The sequence below is a fragment of the Chenopodium album genome, chromosome 3 (assembly GCF_948465745.1).
Source record: "Chenopodium album chromosome 3, dcCheAlbu1.1, whole genome shotgun sequence".
Classification (NCBI taxonomy): domain Eukaryota; kingdom Viridiplantae; phylum Streptophyta; class Magnoliopsida; order Caryophyllales; family Amaranthaceae; genus Chenopodium; species Chenopodium album.
The window spans coordinates 6,211,065-6,236,246 of record NC_137836.1 but is presented as its reverse complement, the minus strand read 5'-3'; the positions used below and the strand labels follow the sequence as shown (position 1 = coordinate 6,236,246).

The 25,182-nt window shown below is 35.7% G+C and overlaps 1 protein-coding gene and 1 pseudogene across 6 annotated transcripts; one reads left to right on the top strand and one right to left on the bottom strand.

Moving 5' to 3' along the window:
- Nucleotides 1-2,111: 2,111 nt before the first annotated feature.
- On the top strand, nt 2,112-9,175 carry LOC145623780 (putative purple acid phosphatase 20). Its single transcript, XM_081676647.1, has 5 exons — nt 2,112-2,669; nt 5,407-5,698; nt 6,957-7,534; nt 7,977-8,065; nt 8,961-9,175. Exons 1-5 carry the CDS (start codon nt 2,493-2,495, stop codon nt 9,145-9,147), a joined length of 1,323 nt encoding a protein of 440 aa, XP_081532773.1. The 5' UTR covers nt 2,112-2,492; the 3' UTR covers nt 9,148-9,175.
- Nucleotides 9,176-9,299: 124 nt separating this feature from the next.
- Nucleotides 9,300-19,198, bottom strand: LOC145623779 (pentatricopeptide repeat-containing protein At1g77360, mitochondrial pseudogene; annotated as a pseudogene). 5 transcript variants are annotated; one of them, XR_014110236.1, is made up of 7 exons: nt 19,078-19,198; nt 15,958-17,521; nt 14,919-15,273; nt 13,748-13,918; nt 13,507-13,610; nt 10,069-11,788; nt 9,300-9,972 (listed from the first exon to the last, which is right to left on the bottom strand). The product of XR_014110236.1 is annotated as a pentatricopeptide repeat-containing protein At1g77360, mitochondrial pseudogene, transcript variant X1 (transcript). The 5 variants fall into 5 exon arrangements; XR_014110239.1 differs by lacking the exons at nt 9,300-9,972; nt 10,069-11,788 and adding an exon at nt 13,115-13,383; XR_014110237.1 differs by lacking the exons at nt 9,300-9,972; nt 10,069-11,788 and having other exon boundaries at nt 13,092-13,610; nt 14,072-15,273.
- Nucleotides 19,199-25,182: the final 5,984 nt, after the last annotated feature.

The window sequence follows — 25,182 nt, the reverse complement described above, 5'->3', positions numbered from 1 at the left end:
ATATTCAATTAGAATTCATAACAAGAGAAAGGTTGAATAAAGAAATAATACATTATTCGGAAGATGTTGATTAATATTGTAAATGTCTTGATTTGTGTTAGTTGAGACGATTAATACAAGAGGGGGGTGAATTGTATAGAGTTCCTAATGACTACTTTTTGCGGATAAATAAACAATGCGTATAGGAACTTAAGCAAACACACAGATTTTACGAGGAAACCTTCCAGGACCCAACTGGAAGTAAAACCTCGACCCTACCTTAGGGATTTCAAACACAAAACACTTCACTATAATAGGGCAAACACCGAGTTACAACCTATTAGACACAGACCTTTATTTCACAAGTTCCTCACTGGACTTGCTACTTGATAGGACCCTATCCTACCCAATCTAAGCACCACACTTAGATTCACTCGTACCACCAAAGTACTACACGTACTGCCAAAGTACAAAACACTCGTACCACCCCAGTACAAAACTCACAGCCTCACCAAGAAGCTAACACAAAACTGTATGTAACACAAACTATAAATATCACCCAAATAACTAGGGATGTCAATGGGGCGAGGCGGGGCGGATGTTGGTCTTCCCATCCCCATCCCCGCCTAATATTTTCATCCCCATCCCCATCCCCATCCCCGCGGCGGGTCCAACTTTCATCCCCATCCCCGCCCCACCGGGTACAACTCCAAAACCATCCCCGCCCCCACCCTCACTTGGATATCCATCCCCACCTAATCCCCACCAAAGACCCGCCTAATCCCCACCCAAGATCCACCTAATATCCGTATCTCAAATACACAATCTTATATAATTAATACGAATTATAAAATAAAACATTCTATACACATTTTTGTGTTATAATATAAGTGTCGTACAAAGTATTATAATTAATATTGTATTTCATGTAATTATTTAATAAATAGAATAAAAGTATGTAATTTTTCTTTAAAAGATATATAGATGTGGGTATGAGGTGGGGATGGGGCGGGTACGAAGTGGGGGGCGGGTGGGGCGGGGCGGGGCGGGGATGGGGCGGGTACAACTTAAAATCCACCCCGCCCCATCACCCATGGCGGGTATGGTTTTAATCCCCATCCCCGCCCCACCACCCGTCAAACCGAGACCCATCTCCGCCCCAATGGGGCGGGTCTTGACCCTCCCCACTGACATCCCTACAAATAACCCAACCAATACAAATATAAGACGCCTATTATGATAGGTAAGCAATGCACGAAATCCGAAAACTAATATGATAAGTTAAAAGCTTGGTAAACTTACTCAGTTAAAGCACTGTGATTTCTCCACGCATAAACTCACAAAAACCTAATTCATTTTGTTCTCTACTATTTATACAAGTAACACTTATATAGAAAGTAGGTTTTCTAAAAAGATAAATATGTTAACTTAACTTATCTTTTAAACAAGGTTTTAGCAAATCAAGTGAAATAAAATCTTTTCCGAAAATAAGTATAAAAAGATATTTATTAAGAATACTTATCTTTCTTAATAAACCGACTTTAGAGAAAAATAATTTTTTAGAAAATCTTTTCTTAAAATCTATCTTTTATTTTTTTCTATATTTATTTTATTTACCAAGCAAACTTATCACGTTTCTAATAAATTTCGTGCACTAACCTACTTACCATATTAACAATAATTTCTAAGAATAAAACCTTAACTATTATTGTTGCGCCGTACTCTGATCAGGTAAATTACTTGGGCTCCAAGCATATCAAGTTCCTCCAAAGAACTTAACTGCCAGTCTTCAAGTTCCTGTTAGGGAACTTAGCTCTTGTTAGAGAACTCTTCCTCTGATTTGTTTAACTTCTTCAATAAAGATCTTCTTCATGTATTCTTAGATTCAGATGGTTCTTCAATCACCAAGATTATTCTGCACCTTGACTAACCACACACTAGAGAAACTTTATTAGTTGAGTTTGAGCAAACCATGTATCTTAATTATGTAGCATTTCAAAAAAATAGCTTCATATTATGCTTTATAACATAGCATATACAAATGCACATAATCTTTTTACAGAAAAAATATTATACTAACAAATGAAAACTCCTAAGCATCGAAAAGGAGAAGTAGATTTATTCAACCCGACTTTACTATTTATATGTGAAATCACATTCCAAATTCTAAAAATAATTAAAAACATGCTAGATTTCCTTAAAAATGCCAAAAGTCATTTATCTTGCATTTCTACGTATTGAACACTTTCCTCCTCTCACGAAACATAAGAAGTGGAGCCCACCTATAAAATAACTAACGTAGTTTGGCTACGTAGGAATTAAAGTTGTGAAAGCATGGTATTAAAGTTGTAGCACTACTTCATAGATGATTTTGGACGTAACAAATATATATATACCACATTTCTGACATTTGCACCATAACCTTTGTTACGCATTTGTATTCTTTTCGATAATTTTGTTTTTACGCCTTCTTATCAAACATCAAACAAAATATATTTCATTTCATATACAAGATGCGAGGTAACAAGATGATATCTTCCATGTCAATGGCAAATGCAAGCCTTTTATTGGCAATATCAGCCATCGTTTGGGCTGCCTTTAACCGTGATGTGGCGTCGAACATCTGTCCACCACCACAAGAAACATGCTCAATCACAACGGATTCTCATAGTTCCACCACTCCTCAGCAGGTAATTAACTTAATTCCCTTCTCCTTAATTTTTTTTTTCCATCTTGATTTTGAATTTTTAGTTTTATTGGGTGTTCAATTGGTTATGGTACATATTAATGTAACTAATTAATACTTGGAGTCTTGGAAATTTTCTTCACAATATAATGATGCTTAAACTAAGAGCAAACTATCCTTAACCTTACTAAAAGTCATTAATAGAAATTCAAACTCCCCAAAAATCAAACTAAAAAAACCCAAATTCACTTTAACAATAATTAAACCATTTGTATATAGGGTGTACTAATAATTTAAAGAGCACTGTTTTTTAGCACAATTTAAATCAACCACCTCTGAAACCATCCCAAATATAGCTCATTGACACAATGAATTAGCACTCCTACTTACTTAGCATTTTGAAGAACATAAAACTATGAGATCATTGAGATGACAAGTTCAAACAATTAACTAGTTTTTGGGCCCGTTCTACGCACGGAATGTGCATAAGTTATTATTAATTAAACTTAAAACTTCACAAATTACGCACGGGTTTTTCTTCATTTTTTTGTGTCAAAATCAATTCTTCCTTCTTTGCAATCTCAATTTACATAAAAATTTTGAATTCTCTAATTATTAAATTGTATTTATATTAGGAGATAAATCGGGAGAAGATAAGGGGTCAAATAATTGAATGAATGTGATTTAATTGAATTGAAAGATGGAGGGAGGCAGAAGAGGAGAAAGTTAAGAAACTCAATTTGTTGAATTAAATTAGAAGCTACATAATATAAATAGTTTTTACGAAATAAAGGGGAAAGCTGAAGAAATCCTATGAAAACATAAAGAAAAATAAAAACATTAATTAGACTCATGAAAAAAGAATGTAAAAGGGTCATAGGGAAGGAAGACGTGTGGCACTTTGGCTTATGTTTTTAAATACTAAGTATAGATAAATATGGAGTAATAGTTTAGAAAATCCAAATTTGGCTTTACATGCTATTTTTTGAGGTAATTTGGCATTACATATATTATTGGAAAGTCTTCTAAGGCCATTCTTATTACATAAGAAATTAAATATTTATTCTCATTAATTTTTTGCTTACAGAATTTCTCACCCCACTAAATAATTACAGAGCTAACATCAAATATATTCATTGAAGATGATGTTTAAAACTTTAAATGCATGAAATTCGCCTAAGTACATGCTGTCTCTGTTGTTTACGATTGGATAATCTAAGACGTGTCATCGTATTAATTCGTTACATTTGGCATATTCTTTTCCAGTCTTAAATTCTTTATTGCACATGTACTTTTTGAGGGGGTCATGAAACTTACAGGTCAACCCTACGCACTACATGTACAAGTCAACGACCAGGTGGCTTTTGACGGTGTATTTTGTACTTTAATTTATACAAATGAGTTATACATGTCATGTACTCATGTATAGTTGTGAATCATTAGTAGTAGGATGATAATTATTCAATTAAGTTATATTGACTTGTTAAATATGTGCATATTCAATTTCTCATCTTAAATTCACATATTTAAAAACAAATGTTTAAGTAATGTTTAGATAAATATATACTTGGATGATTCTATGATAGTCATCCTTAAAATGACATGTTATTATACTAATACTATTGGCCGACTTTGATTTATTTTCAAATATCAAAACTAATAACAAATCATTTATGTAATTTAAAATTCATTTCTTAAATTTGATTAATTGAAATAATGTTAGAATTTTTTTTTTATAATTTTCCTAATTAATTTACAAAATTCAATTTATATTATTAATGAAAATAAAAGATAATTCATATATTAAATATGAAAATAAACAATAAATTTTAAAAATAAGAAAAAACATTTATATTTAATTTTGACATAAAAACTAAATAAAAAAATCAGCCAATAAAAAATTAATATAATAGTGCTCATTTTAAGAATAACTACCATAGAATTTTCATATATACTTGTATTCCTTGTGGAAATGGAGAAATAATATAACGACCAAATAAGGTTCATTCTGGCAAGGCTTGGCTAACTTGACTTCAATTCCTTAACAATATCTCAATAAATGATAATAAATGGTGAGACGAAGACACCACGTACAAGTGGCGACGTGATATTTTGTTGAGATAGAGTAGCAAGTGTTGTTGCGGTTAATTATCAATGGTGGTGGCGGTTAATATATTTCCATGCATTTGATTTCACGTTGGTTTGATTTTATTCTTAGGTCTTGATTGGTTCACCTTATTTTTGTTTATCTGGTATGGTCTGATCGGATCTGATCTGGTTTGAATGACATATTTGACCAAACTTTGACCTTAAATATACAATAATCTATACAAAAAATATATCAAGTAGGGTTTTGTTAGATTCGTAATAACGTGTATTTTATTAATATGTGATTTTCATAATTTTTTTCATTACGAAATTAAAGATATTTAGTGATAAAAAACTGTACATAAAACTATAATTTGAACTTATTTTTTCTAATCTGATCTGAACTTATTTCTTCTAATCTGATCTGAACATATTTTTTCTGAAATAAGTAAAAATAAGGTGAACTAAACAAGACCTTATACTGTATAAATGTTTTTGTAGTCTTTCTTGTTTTGCTTTGCTTCTCTTAAGATGCGATCCAATCATCGGAGCTATGCTCTTCTCAAAAAATACTACTAATAAATAACGTTGGCCGTGAAACAAATATACGAAGTACTCCGTATAAGCTAATTGATGTAAATTTATATTTATAGGTACATGTCTCCATGGTGGGGAGAGACCATATGAGAATATCATGGATTACTAAAAAACCAGCTCCATCTAAAGTAGAGTATGGCACATCATCTGGAGAATATGATAATTCTGCAATTGGAAGTTGTACAAGTTACACATATTTTCTCTACAAGTCGGGCCATATCCACGAGGTAGTCATTGGCCCTCTCAACCCTAATACGGTTTATTATTATCGTTGTAGTGGTCATTCATCTCGTGAGTTCAATTTTAAGACTACACCACCTCAATTGCCCCTCAAATTTGTTGTTATAGGTACATTTCTACCACTCTATATGTGTACATTTGTGTATAACCTTTAATATCAGTAATGTGGGGTGTGGCCTAAAAAAGATGAGCCAAATTTGAGATTTCAGTTTCTACTCTTGGCTTATTACATTTGCATTCTAGCTCGAAACTTGGGCCTCTTCTAGCTTCAAGTTAATACTCCCTCCGTTTTTAAATACTTGTTCCATTTCTTCATGCGCAGATTTTTTAGGAAAAGTTGGAGAAAGTAAAGGTAGTTGGGTTGGTGGAAGAGTAAAAAATTGTAAAAAGCAAGAGTGTGGAGAGAATTGGAAGAGAGAGAACATAAAATTATTAAAATATGATTAGTGATGGATCCACTAGGTGAGAGAAAATAATTAAACATTACAAAAGCTTTTCAAATAAGGAAATAAAGCAAGTATTTAAAAACGATCGAAAAAAACAGTGGAACAAGTATTTAAAATGGAGGAAGTATTCGTTTTAATTTAAAATTCTACCTGAATTTATAGATACTCATATGGTATAATCCTAAGATAAACTGAGATTTTCAAAGACTCTGCGCCATGATAATAAAATTAATTTCATTATATTTTTATAAGGAATAATTTTTTTTCCCATTTGCCCCTTGACACTACCATATGTCACTTTCTCGCTCCTTCCATCTCATTTTGATAACAAATACTAAAATATTAAAAGTCACATGTAAAAGAGAGAAAGAAAGAAAGAGAAAGATGTGTGAGACCACTTCTAATTGTACCACTGAAAGTTTATATGATACCATTAGTTATTTAGTGATACTATATATGCACGTAGTTAGTACCATTGAATGCATATATAGTAACACTGAATGCATACATAGTACCATTAAAATATTCAATGGTACTATTTGATCACCCAATGATACTATTGATCACTCAATGCTACTACTCTAAAATCAAAATATACATTACGTGTAATTACACGCTTACCCCTCGTTATGCAATTATTCTTGCATAACGGAACTCCCTTTAAACAAGCTCTTAATGCAAAGGTTGCCTGAATATTTTTTTTTCTCCTTTCTTCCTTCCTCCACATTGATTATTTTCTATGCATGTTTTCCACCTCACTTTTCACTGACTTTACTCTTTATCCATCCCAATTTGTATACTGTGTACGGCGATGCTAGACTTGCCCAACTTTTTTATTTTTTTTTTTATCATTTTTTATTTAAAGTTCCACTACTTATCATGATGTTTAAAAAATATATGCATCTATTTAAATAACACAGGTGACTTAGGGCAAACAAAGTGGACAGAATCAACACTCCAACACATATCACAAGTAGAGTACGACATGCTCTTACTACCAGGAGACTTATCTTATGCAGACTTTTGGCAACCTTATTGGGACTCATTTGGCCGCCTCGTGGAACCTTTGGCTAGCCAGAGGCCTTGGATGGTGACTATTGGCAACCACGAGGTTGAAAAGATACCGATAATCCATCCAACTCCCTTTACCTCCTACAATGCTCGATGGCACATGCCTTTCGAGGAGAGTGAGTCACCCTCAAACCTATATTATTCCTTTGATGTGGCAAGTGAGGTTCATGTCATCATGCTTGGGTCCTATACCGACTTTAACCAAGGCTCGAGCCAATATACATGGCTTGAGAGTGACTTGAACAAGATCGACAGAAAGAAGACATCATGGGTTGTTGTGGTTTTGCACGCGCCATGGTACAATTCCAACAAGGCTCACGCAGGAGAGTATGAATCAGTGGATATGAGAAAGGCCATGGAACAATTACTCTATGATGCAAGGGTTGATATTGTTTTTGCTGGGCATGTGCATGCTTATGAAAGATATGTAAGTGAATTTTTCTTTTTGTTTGCACAATACATTTAATAGTTTTTAATAATGAGTAGTTAACATAGATCAAGTTTAAAACTAGTCGTCCAAATCATATATTGCCTCCATTTCATATTATTTGAAATGATTTTATATAAAGTGTAGGTAGAAAACGTCTAATCGTTTCAGATAATAATATGAAACGGGTATAGTATTAATCTATGTACATGATAAAAGGTCATATATAACTTAATTTGCAACATTTATGATTGTATCGAATTTGCAAGAAATGGAAGAGATTGATTCGATCCCTAAGTTATGGAGTAAATTAATCTCATTCTAAGAGATCAATATATCATGAACATAGTTGTAAAATTAATTGGTTATGTCTATAACAAATTGACAAGACAAGTTATTTATTTCTAATGATGTTTACATCTTCACTTTGATTGTTTAACAGACTAGAATTTTTGATGGAAAAGCTAACAAGTGTGGCCCTATGCATATCACTATAGGGGATGGAGGCAATCGAGAAGGACTTGCCAGACAGTATTTTCTCTTAACCTTTATTTCAATTTATATGAATGTTTATATATTTCTCATTACCATATATGAGATATCTTATTACTTTTTTAAAATAGAGTTTGTTATGTTTAAAGGACTGATTCATTTACAAAAGTTTGTGATTTTTCGAATCCACTCAAGGTGAGTGAAGAAGAAGGATTACTAAATCAAATGAAAAACATACTACATTACTACCTCCGTTTTTTTTTATTACACCAAAAGAACTTTCACACTATTCACATAAGCTTCTTTAACCCCCCCCCCCCCCCTTTTTTTTTTTTATACATAAGAAAAAACATAGTCATTTGAAATCTAGTTAGATTCGTCTCGATATCTACTTTTCAAATATCAACTTTTATAATTTTTACAAAAGTATAATTAAAGATATTAATAGCCAAAGGTATGCATTAACAAGCGTGAAATCACTCATTGTACAATTAAAAAAGAATTTTTTTAAAAAAAAAGAATTTAAAAGGGTGCAAAACTATTATACACTTGGATACACTTTTTTTTTAAAAAAAAACATTTTCGGGGCGTTAACTAATTAATACCTATGTACACTAAGCTATGTCTGGATGTATATTCTTGCATTGGATTTTTATTTCAAAGTAGATGTACTAATAATACTAATATAAGGGGGTGGACTTTTGCAAACACTCAATGTGAATAGTTTTGTGTCTTGATCTTCAATAGAATCGATACCACCCTTAAAGAGTGCATTAGAGAAAGAAAATAAAAGAGTGCATCTAATTTCAACTAGCGCAATTACAAACTTTAGATTTTTCTCTTGATTTATTGGTAAATTTGTGTAAATAGAGTTTATAAGAGTTTGCCTTGTTGAGCTTATGGTTAATAAATTCAAATTACATAATATTCACAGATTTGTGGATCCAAAGCCAGAGATCTCCATTTACAGAGAAGCAAGTTTTGGGCATGGACAATTACAAGTTGTCAACTCAACCCATGCTCAGTGGTCATGGCATAGAAATGAGGATAATCAGCCTAAAGCAGATGATTCTGTTTGGTTGAACAGCCTTATTTCTGATCCAGATTGTAAACCACAGTAATTAGGTTAGTTATACATAAGATCATAGATAAATTGTTGCACATACTAAATATGTTTCATATATGATTTAATTTGATTTGTTTGTGTATATATATGAAGTTAATTTGTTAAAAAGGTATTTGTGCTTACTTGTAATTAGAAAGAACACTGTAGATTTTTATTTTTTTTTGTAAAACTTCAATTTTGATATAAAGGTATTAAGTGTAATGGTAATGACACTAATATCGGGATCACTTAAATAAAACTTTCATCACTTAAATTAGTACGAGTAAGAACGTAGTACGACTAGTACCCCCTATGTCCCTTGACGAACATTCCTTAATTTTTCTCAGACTCTAAACAAATCAACTAAAATGGTACAAAAGAAATATGACTATACAAGTCTACAATTATCTTTGTTTAGTAATGCAGAGTAATATACATGCTAATTTCTGGTGCATGCAAAGGTGGTGCCAATTTCCATATAATAGTAAAGACCTAGTTTACTACTCTAAGGGCTGGAGATAATGCATGCGCAGCCGGTGGAGTACTACTACTAGTTACATTCTTACACAAACAAAGAATACCAACAAACATAGTCAGAGAACTATTGAAATTATAACTTAAATTAAATGAAATACAGATATCAATTAACTTACATGCCATGGTCCTTCCTTAAAGAGAGAGTGATGATCAACTGTACCGCATGGTAATTCCCTATCAACACTGCATCTTCTTCACGTTTATCAGCAAAGAGATGCCTAAGAGAAGTCGACCACCATCTTTATCTATTTTTGTCATCTTGGTCACCAACAATGCGACCACAAATTGTTGTCACCTTTATAACCTGTTCCACCATCAAATTTAAATCTGTAGATGATATATTTTGAAAAATTGTAAATTCGAGCTGAAAACATTAAAAATTGAAGAAAAAGAAACTAACCAGAAGAAAGATTCAAGAGGAGAGTGAAATAAAGAGAGACAGTTGACCCAACGTGATTGAAATTAACAGCACTTCCAAGCCTAATGACATTAGAAGCATTGTCTTTAGCCAGCAACAATCAGACATTAGAGAAGAAGGACCTTGCATTGAAAAGATGAATTAGGAACTTCATCCGATTACGCTTGATGGTAAGCTTCTGGTATATATGATGCAACTTGATACTTTTCTGTGGTTCATTATCATTGCTTTTATCCACAGAAACATCATCCATGTCAGGATCACAGATTGACATACCACGGTCCATTAGCTCCAGAAGAGGTAATTGAGCTATGGCAAATAGAATACCACCTGTTTGTTGGGCCCGGGGTCACCCACATTGTTGGGCCCCACGCACACTCCACTCCATATTGATATGATATTGTTCGCTTTGACACACAGATTTGTTTTTGGACACCTCCCCAAAAGGCATCATACTAATGGAGTATACTTCCACTTATAAGTAAGTCATCCCTTCCTTATTTCTTCCATGTAGGACTTGAAAACCCCAACAAAATACCAAGTTGTAAAGAGCGGAAGGGGGGACTATGAACCCCACAATGTCACACACAAGACAATCAACCAAGAATCCAATCTAATCACCTCATATTCTCACACAACCAAATCAGCAATTAAGCAATAGCAAAACAACAATAGCACCAACAATACTAGGAAGAAACAATATCAATCAACACGCATGAATTATACGTGAAAACCCCTTTCGGTGTGAAGAATAAAAACCACGGGACCGTTACCGTTTAAAGAGTCCTCCCTATCTTCTCTTGTTGATAAATTGAAGGATAAAGAATCCCAAGTCTGTTTACAAAGGATTCACATCCCAGCAACAATGAACAATAAGAAATTGATATTAGAGAGTAAAAAGAATAAATTCACCCAAAATTCAGATATGTTTTCGATAAAACCACAGCTCAAACCAACGATCCAACCGTCCATAATGAAATCTATAATGTTAGGATTAAGCTGTCCAAATTTGAGCACAATCCAACGGTGGAATTTTCGACGACAGTTTTGTAAAGGCTCCTCAGAAAAATGCGAAAATGGAAACTCTTGTAAAGAACCCTCACTCTCTCTATTTTGTGTATGAATGCTTAGCTAAACTTACTTGGTGACTTGTTTACCACAAGATATCACCTCAAAAGCATAAGCTTCAAATAGAACTTACAAAACTTCATAAAATGTCTTGAAATGGACCGAATTATTGGACCAAAGTAAAACTCATTTACGTACTACCACTTGGGTGGACCCATAACAAATCTCCCCCTCTAGCCCGACACGAGGAAGACGACCATGCTTTAATGATAACTTAAAGCTCAATCTCGCAAGCTTACTACAAACTTCAAGCTTACTTTCGGAAATCATCTTTGTCAACGTTTCTACACCATTCTTATCGATGTGGACTTTCTTAAGTTTCATTTTCTTCTCTTCAATCAAATTTCGCAACCAATGATATTGAACATCAATATGCTTGGTACGAGCATGACACATGGAATTTTGCACAAATCCATAGCATTTTGACTATCACAAAGTAATAAATACTCACTTTGCTTCAAACCCAACCTCTTCAACCAAAGCATCTCTTTACTTGCTTCCACAGCTAATCAGCTACTATATACTATGTCTTAATCAACAATGCCATACACTTTTGTAACTTGGATGGCTCCCCCTGAAAATGTGAACACATAACTTATCAAGATCACCAGCCATGTTTGCATTTGTACAGCCCTCAAGAATAGGTTTGCCACCTCCATAACACAAACAAAGTTTACTGATACCACGCAAATATCTAGAGATCCACTTCACTGCATCCCAGTGAGTTTTACCCGGATTGGATAAGTATCTACTCACCAAACCAATATAATGTACAATATCTAGCCTAGTACACACCATATCATACATTAATGAACCAACCGAAGAATAAGGAATAAAGAATAGAAGACATACTTGCTTTCTCCATCAATTGTAGGACAAGCTCTCTTACTTAGCTTAAAATGAGGTGCTAATGGTGCACTAACTTGGCATGCTTCATATTGAACTTGTCAAGCACCCGTTCAATATATTTTTCTTGTGATAGCCACAATTTTCCAACTTTCCTATCACGAGCAATCTCCATGCCTAGATTTGCTTCGAAGGACACAAATCTTTCATGTCAAATGACTTGGACAAGCTTGAAGTTTGTGGTAAGCTTGCAGTGAGCTTCAAGTGATCATTGAAGCATGGTCATCTTCCCCGAATTGGCTGGAGGGGGGGATTTGTTATGGGTCTAGCCCAAGTGGTAGTAAAATGAGTCTTACTTTGAGTCAAATAATTTGGTCCATTTCAAGTCATTTTACTAAGTTTTGTAAGTCTACTTTGAGGCTTATTTTTATTGCTTCTTTTGGAAGCTTTAGAGGTGATATTTTGTGGTAAACAAGTCACCATGTAAGCAGCAAAGGGCTGATCATACACACGCACATATTGGGAGCTAAGTGAAGGTTTTCAAGAGAGCTTCCAATTTCGGATTTTCTGGCAGCTCTTACAAATCTGGTTATTGCCGGAAATTCCACCGTTGGATCATGCTCAAATTTAGACAGCTTATTCTTGACATTAAGAACTTTACTTTGGATAGTTGGATCTTTGGTTTGAGCTCTGGTTTGGTCAAAAACATCTCTAGACAAAACTGCTATTTTTTGGGTGAATTCTACTCTTTTCACACTCTAATTTCAATTCTTATTGTTTGTTGTTGTTAGTGGGTTGTGAATCCTTTGTAAACTGATTTGGGATTCTTTCTCCTTCAATTTATCAATAAGAAAAGCTAGGGTGGACTCCTTAAATGGTCCCGTGGTTTTTATCCTTCACATCGAAGGGGTATTCCACGTATAATCCTTGTGTGTGTTGATTGTTATCGTTTCTTTCTAGTATTGTTGGTATAATTAATGTTTTGCTATCGCTCTATTGCTGAGTTGGTTGTGCTATTTTGGTTGTATGAGAATTTGGGTTGATTGGATTGAATTGTTGGTTGATTCTTGTGTGTGACATTGTGGGTGTCGAGTAACTCCCTTCCGATCCCCAACTATAGGCAAAAAGTAGAGTACTTTCAGAATCAAACAGATAATGTGGAACTGAAACCAACAATAAATACCAAGGTAGCATAATTAAGTCCAAACAAGGAATAGAAATTTACTTGAAGTGATATTAGGGCAAAGCGCTAGCAATAATATTGATTAAGTTTGGGATAACACGTTACATATCATTCTAATGCCACTATCAGTGATGCTAGGCCTACATCAACAAAATAACAATCTAAGATTCCTGAGGTAAACTAAGTAAACTAGAAACAAAGCCTAATCTTGCTGATTGCTGACAAATTTGGCTAAGCAATGAAATATGAAGATGAGGCATTACCCACTCAAGTCAAGCAGCTCTAGCTTTGAAAAGCTGTAAGCAATAGCAGCAACAGAAGCATCACTGATGCCAGAGCCCAACACTAATGAGAGCATTCTCAGTCCCTGAACAAAAGGGAAATGGCAACCATAGAATTCGTCAAGCCTCGTCATTATATTCAGTTGTATGCTAGAACAAAAGGTGTACAACCCTTCCTTTTTTTTATAACAAGAATAAAATATATCTGTATATTTGTACCAACCTCAAACTTGCTGCTGAGAGAGCAAGAACAGTAGCATGAGATAATCTAGGCAATGTAACATGAAAGTTCTGCAACCTTGGGCAGAATTTTCCCAAGTTGTCCATCATGGTATCATTATCTTGATGAGAAAAAATTCAAAGAAATCTCCTTCAAATTAGGGCATTTGATAATCTGCAGTGATGAGACCCAAGTAAGCGCAAAAAAAAAAGGGGGTAGACAAAAAGATTTTATACTAATAGTTCAGATATTAGAGAGTTAGAATAAAAAGGAGGGAGTAATTAGATAGAGAATGAAGATAAAAAAGCCAGAGTGTAGAAAGACTACTTGAAGAAATAATGACCGATCCTAGATTAGAGCATTCGTCCATTGTAAGACTAGTAACTTAGTAAGACACCGTCTATCAGCAACAAAACGACCCAGCTCACCTCCACAGTACAAAAACAGCAATGTTAATGGCTTGATTACCAAATTTACCATGGAGGGTAAAAATAGCCTAGGAAAAATGACATTCAATAATTTCAGGACATACAATAAAGTGATAACACTACAACTAATGAACCCCTATGTTAAGATATAAGCAACCTCCCTTCCTCCAAAGTTCGTCAGAAGGTTTCTCATTTGGCGATTGACATGTTGATCATCAGTTGAAACAATGAGTTAGCAGCTTTTTGTCTGTCAGAGGTAAGCTATCAACTATCAACTGGGTTGCTCAGATCATCAGCCTTGCAAAATCATTTCAAGTTGAGAGCCACTACCAGTTGTGTTCATAGCGTCACATAAATTCTGTCTACTAGAACAAGCACTAGAAGAGTTTTAACTCGTCTATCCTTAAAAACGTATAAGAAAACTTAGATATTGATGGTCAAGTACCAAAAAATACTCAGACTCATGAATTTCTTGTTGGAAAATAACCAGAAATCTAATTAATTGAACCAAAATGAATAAATCGAACACTACATGAATTTTCAATAAAAAAAATAAAGAAATTGCGTAGTATAATTTAACGTAATAAGGAAATACCAAAAAGAGAATACATCAAACCCTAGATGTATTTTCAATAATCAATCATTATGATAGATCCAATTGGAAACATAAACCTTAGAACCTGACTCTTGTTAATCACAATTCACAAATTAATTGACTATAGAAAGTGATAGAGAAGAGAGCATACCATAGGGAATGAGAGGAGAGCAACGAGTCATCTTCAAAGAAATCTCAAAAGCCGCTTCAATGGAGAACCAGTATGATCTCGTCTTGGAGGAGGTGGATGGCCACGTAGTAAGAGAAAGAGGAGAGAAAAGACCCCGGATCTTCTAAAATTGGTACAGGAGGAAGAGGTTGACGGTGAGGAGGAGGTTGACAGAGAAGGTGGATGGTTGGACGCCGAAGAAAATGAAGGAGATGGTGAAGAAAATGAAGAGGTTTCTCGTTTTTATCTATCTGATGAAAAAAATGAAGTACGGAGTAGGAGAAAAATGGCTAGCTGGTTACTTGTATTTTTTTATTTCCAAAATTATTTGCAGCGCCTACAATTAAAAATGTTGCTAATAAATTTTTTTGACCCACGTTGACTTATATTATTTTGCAGCGTTCTATATAAAGATTTGCTGCTGCAAATGACATTTATTCTACTAGTGTAGTGACCATACAAGGTATCATCGCACTGTTTACAATCTCATCAACAGCTAACCAATGATTAAAATTTTACAAACAATGAATTACCAGACTGTAAATAATCTGTAATGGTGTTACAGAGCATCAATGTCCTTGGTAAAGCACAAATGTGAAGGTAGATCTTAATGATCTCAAAGAATTTTTTTAAACTATAAAACAGCCCATTCGCCAATCAACTTGACCAACCTGCAATTGTTTTTTGTAGGATTAAGAATTAGTTTATTAATTTTTAACTTAAATGGGGGATCTCTGGTAAGAAAACAATGTTTTTGTATGCAAAATTATAAATAATCAACTTAAGTAGATCGAGAGGATGGAATAGGAACAAGTCAGCACTTTCGGCCCTACATTCATTTCAATGTCATGTAAAGATGCCACAGCAATGTGCAATAAGATTTATATGCAATTAATTCTGAAACATCAAATTTTCAAAACTAATACATTACCTAGTGACTTCAATATAACAAATGTTGTACTTTCTTAAATTGTTGCAATCATAGGAAAGAAAGCAATGACCGGGGCTTGTAATCCCTAACCTGAAATTCCAAAGGACAATCGAGCAAGGGTGATTCATTGCTTCTGACTCAGTCTATATATTACTTTGTAAACACGGTCTTCATAGCCTCTCAATCACACAAAGGTTCCTTGACTAAAAGATTCATCTTCTCCTGAAGAAACTTCAGGACATCTTGCCTCCGTTCTTTTATAAGCAACTGCCTCAGCTTGCGAAAGGTCAAAACTGGAGGTTGAATCCCCTTTTCAATCATCTCTTCCATATATACACATGCATCACTGACCTGGCCCTTTTCACACAACCCATTAATAAGAACTGAATAGGTATGCATGCTTGGAACAAACCTTTTTGACATCATGTACTTCCACACCTTCAGAGCCTGCTCCAACTGATCTCTCTCAAAAAACATCTTTATCATCATTGTATATGTGTCTGTATCAGGCTCACACACCTTAATCATCTTTCTAAACACCTTAAAAGCCTCATCAGTCTTCCCCTGCCCAATCAAACTGTTTAATATTATATTGCAAGTCCTAGCATTAGGTACAACCCCTTTACCATCCATCTCTTTTAAGACCCGAAATACATTATTCAATTTATCTACTTTACAAAATGCACTAATTAGGGCATTGTACACTCCCACATCAGCCTCCACACCATTTTCGGCCATATCCATAAATGTATCTATGGCGTCTTCAATTCGATTCTCTATACCATAAGTATGAATTAAAATACTGTAAAGAAAAGATGTTGGCTTACAACCATTAGCATCCATGCTCCTAAGAGTTTCTACAGCTTCATCAGTTCTCCCTGATTTACAAAGGACGTCAACCATTATACCATAAGTCACAATATCAGGATTGCAACCTACATTAATCATTTGCCTGAAAGTCTCCCTTGCCTTGGGGAGATTTGGTTCCCTTCCCCAACCAGAAAGCAGTATGCTATAAGTTTTTGAGTCAGGAACAAATTGTTCATGCATTTTATCAAAGATCTCTTGGGCCTTCCTTACATTCTTAGACTTGCATAAAGCACTTAGAAGCCCATTAAATGCAGCTAAGTTTGGAGTAATACCATATTTTTCCATAACATTGAATGTATAGAGTGCCTCATCCAACTTCTGCATCCTTGCATACTTTCTCATGATGATGCAAAACGTCTCAACGCTTAGCACCCCCTTGTTCCTCATAGTGTTCACAAGATCCCACATAATCTCAAACTGCCTTATTTTAGCCAAAGACCCCATCATAATGTGATAAGCTTCAACAGTATGTGTGTAATAATGTTGCTTTCCTGCCCATTCAAAAAAACAATATGATATCATACCTGCATTTCCAAATCTCTTCAAAACATCCTCAACCATCTCTGGTGAAGCCTCAACTCCGCTATGATCAAGCCTGACATCCAGTCCTACTTTAAGAGATGACATCATGATTCTACATATTTTTTTAAATGCGGAATCAGATAAATCTTTGACGGCTGCATCAGATGTGTACATTCTAGTAACAACACCCCAGACTGAAGAAAATTTCTTGTAATGATAGTGAGCCCTAACCATCTCCTTTTATCACTTCAAAATCGATCACCTTAAGCATTAAAAAAGTTACATAAGAACAAGCTATATATCTGAGGGTAGATTCTATAAATATATATATATATATATATATATATATATATATATATATATATATATATATATATATATATATATATATATATATATATATATATATATATATATATATATAAAAGAAACAACATGTTGCTACTTGCCAGAATAATGCATCATTTTATCAGTAGATCAGGTGCTTACAATGATTGATTAATAGTAAGGGAAAATGGTGCTGAAAAAAAGAGAGCGCAAAATGATACTCCGTAAGAAAACACAAAGTATTGAGGAAAAAATATATCAACATTACACGATCGATTGATTCAACTGCTATCTCTTCTTTAACTAGTATAGAATTAACATCATTTAAGCTAGAACTTGCTATTTATAAACCATATACCTGTCACAATGTATTTGAGTTCCTTGTATGGAAAGTGATAAAATGCAAAATTAGAGGGAAAGATTGAATCTTTAGTCAATGGAAATACAAAAAGGGTTTGAAACATGACTTTAGGCCACCACTCTCCAACTGCGCCCAAGCTTACAATTTTCTGGATACCCCCTCTCTAGTCTCTAGACTCTCTACTCTTTTTTCCTCAATTGATCAAGCTCACCAACCCCTAAAATGCTACCTAGTAAAAAGTATTAATTACTATTACTTGTCTTCTTCCTAATATGACAAAAGAGCTGCTCAAGCTCAACCCACTACCAAGTGCTTCCTTAGCCTCCCATGTCCTGGTTTGTCTGGTACCCTGGTTGCTGCTAATGCTAGCATCGCAACCTCGTGTAAGGGAGGGTCACAGATGGTCTGTTGTAGTTCATCATATTCCCTTCACTAAATTTCCTCCAAATATATGAGAAAATCGTGTTTTCTCTTAATTGGTTTCAAACCTTTACTACTTTGGATTTATCATGCTGTCATCCTTGATACTCCATATTAATTTGTTCAAAATCATCTAATTGACTTTTTAATTGATACTAACACACTATAATAACATGCTACTGAATAACCCACTTTATAATACATAACTAAATAACAGTTAAGAAGAGTAAATAACAAGCTAAACTTCAAAAATATTATAAACAAGTTCAACCATGAAACCTACAGTTAGAAATCAAATTCAGCATCTTATAATTTAATAACCCAAACAAGCAATTTCATCAATTGCAAGTTTAACCATGGCAAACCCAAAAGGATTTCACCCAAAATCAGATTAAAAAAATAATAATTAAGATTGAATTTGCCAAATTTAAATTTCGAAAATTAAACAGTGGAACGATATATAAAAGCAGTGAGGTCTTCAGGGTTATGCAATACTTTAGCACCCAAATTTGATTTAATTATCAAATAATTAGGGGTATTTGATTCAATTATCAATTAGGCTCGTAATTTTTATTATAGTAATTAGAACCAATACTTCAGATTTTCGAACACTAAACTTACTCAATTGACAATTAAATTAAATTAGATGAAAGATAAACCCTAGATTGTAAAATTGATATGATAATTTACAAAAAGAAACAACAACTAACCTCAGAAGCTGCTTCAATGGGGAATACAGGTATTTCAATGGAGAACGTCAAGTGCGCTTCAATGGAGAACGAACTGAGAGAGAGAGAGAGAGTGAGGAGTATTTTTTTTTTTTTTTTAATTATATGTTATTAACAATGAGAACATTTGAATGGGTTGAAGGCCTTAAAGCCCAATTAAAAGCCCTGACCCAACCCAGTTAAAATGGGTCAAATCCGTCCAATTAATAAAATGGGTGGGTCTTGATAGAGTCGTCCCAACTCCCAAACTTTTTTTTTAACGCACACCAAAGAGAGATATTATAGATATGGCCTAGGGGCCTTGGGGCAGCTTATGTTGTTCATTACATAAACATAGGATGCAAAAGCATTAAACAGAGTAGAAAGCAAGTAAGGGATAGTAGTTACAACAGTCATAACTTGATAGTACCAAATATCAAACATGAACCCAGGAGTCTGATCTTTCATCCAGGGGGAACTAGTTCCTTTTCGAGTCTCTTTCATATTCTCTTGCCACAGGTCTCGGGGGGTAGTAATAATACTTGATATCATTCTCATCATCAGGCATTTGAGCTCCCATCTTAGCCAGCCCATGAGCAATAGCGTTAGCCTGTCTTTTGCTATGCAAGATGATTACAATCCAATCTTCATCAAGCAATCGAACAATATCTTGAATTATCATCCCCAGCTCATGGTGGAGGTAATCTTCAGCATTTTCCAGCATTTTCTTCAAAGCATCCGCGTTAGTTTCCAATTCTAGGTGATGGAGGTTGAATTTTTTTGCAGCAATTAAACCTTCTCTGATTGTCAGCAGCTCTGCAGCTTCAGGAGAAACAACCCGTAGTTTGATAGAAAATCCTACTAGCCACGAACCATCATCATTTCGAATAACACCACCACCTCCTGCCTTGTTCTCACCCTTCCAACTGCCATCTGTATTCAGCTTCTTGTAGCCCATTTGAGGAAGAGACCACACCATAGGGGAGCCACCACGAATGGGAACACCATTATGAGTCTGCAAAATTTTGTTGTTGAAAAACAGATCTGAATTGAATTTCACAAACAAGCTCTGGATGCGAGTCATGGATCCTTCAAATACAGCAGTGTTCCTGTAGTTCCATATATGCCAAATAGCAATAGCAAAAACCACTTTCCAATTTCTATCCTGATTGAGGTTAAAAGTAATCCACTCCCACCATTGATTATTTTGAAATTGAAGAAGATCAATTTTTTTAGCAACAGCGTTTTTGGCAAAGATGATATTCCAAAAACTCGAGGAAGAGGGGCAGTCCTTGAACAGGTGAAGATGATCCTCATCGGCATCACCACACCTTACACAAGTTGGGTCAAAATAAGGTATTTTGGATTTGAGCCGACTTCCAACAGGAAGGATAGTATGCACAATATTCCAAAGTAACATCTTATATTTATAAGGAATTTCAATTTGCCAGATCTTTTTCCATTTAAAATTTTGAGAAGAGGATGAGAGATTTGGAGGAGTAGTACTCGCATAAGCTGTTTTAATGGTGAATTGGCCATTGCTCGAGTGTTTCCATCTTATTTTATCAGAGGGTTTAGCAATAGTGGAAAGGGGAGTAGCAAGGATTAGGGATTGAATAGAGGGAGGAATAAGGTGAGCTATTTGGGAAATGTCCCATTTCCCATTTTGGATAATATGACTAACACACCAATGAGCAAGGTGAGGGGGAATAGGGAGAGTAGTGTGATTGCAAAGAGGGCTGCCACCTACCCAATAATGGTACCACAGGGAGGTAGAACTACCATTACCAATGGTACATATTAGGCCATTTTTCAGAATTTATCTTCCTTTTAGGATATCTCTCCAAATTGTGGAGGAGGAGGGAGAAGGAGTAGCATCCATAAAATTGGATTTAGTTAAGTATTTTCCCATTAGAATCTTGACCCATAATTTTTCAGGTTGGTTCAACATTTTCCAGCCTAATTTTGCCATAAAGGCTTCATTCCATCTTCTAAGGGATCTAATTCCCAACCCTCCTAGCAACATTGGTTTACAAACAACATCCCATTTGATGCGGGGAATATAGTGGGATCTATCCACTTTATTCCATAGGAAGCGTTTACAACTCCGATCCAGATCATTAAGAACACCAATAGGAAGGAGATTAGTATGCATGACATAGAGAGGATAGGTGTTAAGGACAAATTTAATCAAGGTAGTTCTACCAGCCATGTTCAAAAGTTTGGCTTTCCACCCCCTTATTCTTTCTTTGGTTTTATCAAGAAGGGTCAGATAATCTCCCTTTCGAAGTTTGTTAGGCCTAATCATGACTCCAAGATACTTACCAAAGGAAAAAGAGCTTTTGATACCTGCTAATGATGAAACCTCTCTCCTGATGCAATGTGACATCTTGGATGGGAAAATAATAGAAGATTTATTCAAATTGATACACAACCCAGAGGCTTGACCAAAAGAGTGAAGAATGGAGTTGATAGTGTTGATATTTTTAGAGTTTGCCTTAGCAAATAGAAAAATATCATCCACATAAAACAAGTGGGAAATTCCTATGTCTTTGGTGATTTTAACAGGATCCCAATTTTTATTATGAACCTCATGTTCTATCATTTGGGAGAGACGTTCCAAACAAAGCACAAAAATATATGGTGAAAGAGGATCACCTTGCCATATACCACGGCTAGGCTGAAAGGGTTCGACAACCTCACCATTCCATAAGATAGAAATGGAGTTTGAAGTGATACAAGAGAGGATGAGGTTAATTAATTTTTCCGGGAAGTGAAAACCGTATAATGTTTCCCGGATAAAGCTCCACTCAATACTGGCAAAAGCTTTTGTTAAATCAATCTTTAGGGCCATTATGTTCCTCCCTTTTTTTGCCTTATTGAAGTAGTGAGCCATTTCTTTAATGATGATAATATTTTCATCAATGCTACGGTCTTTAACAAAACTCGATTGAAGGGGATTGATAAGATTGGCCAAATACGGGCGGATTCTATGAGTAATAGTCTTAGTGATGATTTTGTATATGGTATTGTAGAGACCAATTGGCCGAAAATCTTTGAAGGTGATAGGGCTATCAATTTTTGGGATAAGGCATAGATAAGAAAGGTTAATATCATGAGGAATCATACCATCGTCAAAACAAGATTTCACAAAATTAGTAATTGGATGCATTAAAAGGTCCTAACACGACTTAAAGAAGATGGGCTGAATTCCATCAGGCCCTGGGCATTTCATAGGGGCCATAGAGAACAAAACATCATGGACTTCTGAAGGGGTAATTGGCCTAATGAGAATCTGGGCTTGCTCCATTGTTAAGTGGGCTGGACTTGCATAGGAAATTAAACGGTTACAGCTAGAATGGGTCGTGGCGAACATATTCACAAAATAGTCCTTGGCCATACTTTTTAGAGTGGTTTGATAAAAAATCCACACATCTTCCGAATTTTTAAGAGTGGTAATTTTACTTCTTGATTTTTTTGTTTTAGCAAGTATGTGAAAATATTTAGTATTATAGTCACCATACTTACGCCAATTAATACCAGCTTTTTGCGCCCAAATTACTTTCTCAATTAGGTGAATCTGATTTAGTTCCTTAATAAGATCACACTCAAGTTGAGAAAGGAAAGTAGAAGATTTATTAGCTAGGTAAATTTGGATGCCATCCAACCTTGCTCGAATTTTCTTTTTTCGGTAAGTTAAATTACCAAAAACATTGTTGCTCCAATATTTAATATTATTTAGAAAAATATTTCTACCTAGAATAAAATCAGAATTATCCCAATTGGAGGTAAAAAAACCTATGAAAATCCGGATGTAACAACCATGACTCTTTACAACGAAAGGGATAAGGCCTCCCATTGCTATTATCATTTAGAGAAATTAAGAGAGGGCAGTGATCAGAATATGAGCGAGGCAAGTGAGTTACCTTAGTGTTGGGAAAAATCGTAAGCCAAGCAGGATTAGCCAAGGCTCGATCAAGTCGTTCTCTGATTAATTCAAGCCCATTCCGAGCATTGGTCCAAGTATAAGGATTGTCGTTGAAGCCAACATCAGCCATGCTTGCTCCATCCATCCACGAATTGAAATCAGCACATTGCCCAGGGCGAAAGATACGACCCCCTCTTTTTTCCGATTGACAAGTCACTTCATTAAGGTCACCCGCAACCATCCAGGGAACATTATTAGGAGGATAATTACGTTGCCAATCTGCCCACATTGCATGTCGTTCCTTAGCGGTGCTCGGAGCATAAACCCCGGTAAGCATGAACTCCGGTTGATTAGGACTAAAATGGAAAAGAGCATGGAAGTAGTGTGGAGCTCTCTTAGTACAACTTATGAGTTTCACCCCCTTTTTCCAGAACATCCAAATCCCCCCTCTCTTGTTGCTAGGTTCCACCACGGTATAATCATCAAAGCCTAGAAACTTTCCAACTTCAATTGCACGATCTTCACCAGCCTTAGTCTCCAATAGGATAACAATTTTTGGTCGGTGATCACGAAGGACATCCATTGCATGCGGCACAAAATCATTCGAGGAAGCTCCACGTATATTCCATAAAATAACATTCATGTCTAAGTTCGGCATACGAGAACCATGGTTAACACCAACAATATTCTTGCCTTTATGCATCATTGGAGGTTGGAACTCCTCCCAGTCATCCCAATTCCCGCATTCCCCCGACATCCAAATGTCCTCCACCTTCAATGGGGTCATTAGGGCATGTATCTCCTTCTCGTAAGGAGGTTCCTGGGAGTAACGAGCTTGAATTTGAAGTCCTACAACTTCTCTTTGCACACTGAATACTGTCGTACGGTTTCCCAACTTCCCCATGTTTACTCCTATGCTTTCTAATTGTAAGGGGATGTGAGGGATGTTTCGCCGCGATGGAATTAAGTGAGGCAATTCCCAATTCGGAACTCGACCTACCAAGTGGTCTAGGATTAGTTGGTGTTGGTTGGATAGCAGCTGCATTGTGTGGCTGGGAGGACCCACTCTCTCTGCATTCGGAGGGGATGGAAGTGCTGCACTCCATCTCGTCGGAGTCGGCCTGAACAAGCTCCTTGAGCGGACAGGTGAGCTCCTTGATGGTTTCGGGGGATTGATTGGTACTCCTGGTAAGGTGATCGAGTGTGGTGGTTTCGAGAACGGTGAGAAGGGGAGTCTGTGACTGATGGAAGAGAGGCGAGGGTTCGGGATCTTTTTCTGGTGGGATGGTGACGAGGTTAGTGGTGGAGGAATGGAAGTTGTCGTGGCTAGGGTTAGGGTTGTCGGGGATGAAATTCTTGGTTTTTTCTGGCTGGTTTCGGGTCTTGTTCGGGGTGATCTAACTCCATTTTCACCGGAGAGGAGGTAGTTACAGGGGTTAGAGACATGCTCAGAGTTGTCGAGGGTTCTAGTTTTTTTTCGACTCCATTGATAAGGTTGGAGTTGTTTTCTTGGTGAGGATGGCGATAAGATGAAGGGTTGTCTTGCTTATAAGCTCTTACTTGGGATGGATTACTTGTTGCCAGAGAGTTTTGGGAGTGGTGATTTACCTCATTGGTTGCATGGACATGATTAAAATTGAAGGTCAATGGTTTTAAGCTTGTTTGCACGCTTGTAATAGCAGATTTCATGGTTATACCTCCACTATCAGTATTTGCAGAAATGTTTTGCCTTCCCTTATTTTCGAATTCTTTATTTTGGAGTGATAAGGGAGTCCACCTATTATTTTGAGAGGTGTTGGGTGTATTTTTTAATTGGTTCTTTTTGGGTGGGCCTTCAGAATTTTGGCTTGGAGTAATTGTTTTCCCATTTCTGATATAGGGTTGGGTTTTCCTTGCTGGGCTTCTTTTGTTCACTACCAAAGACCATGGCCCAACCTCTGACTGGATTTGTTCAGTAGTTGAATTAGAATTATTGGTTGTATTAGGACTACTACCCACTAAGCTCTGTAGCTTGCTGCCATCAGGTTGACTATTGGGCTGGGCTGTGTCAGAATTGGGCGGTGCCAACAAGTGAGAGCAACTTGCCTTTGCATGTCCAATTCGGCCACAAGCAAAGCATATTGTGTGAACATTTTCATATTCAATTAGTTGCCATTGATTGCCAACCCAAACTCTAGAGA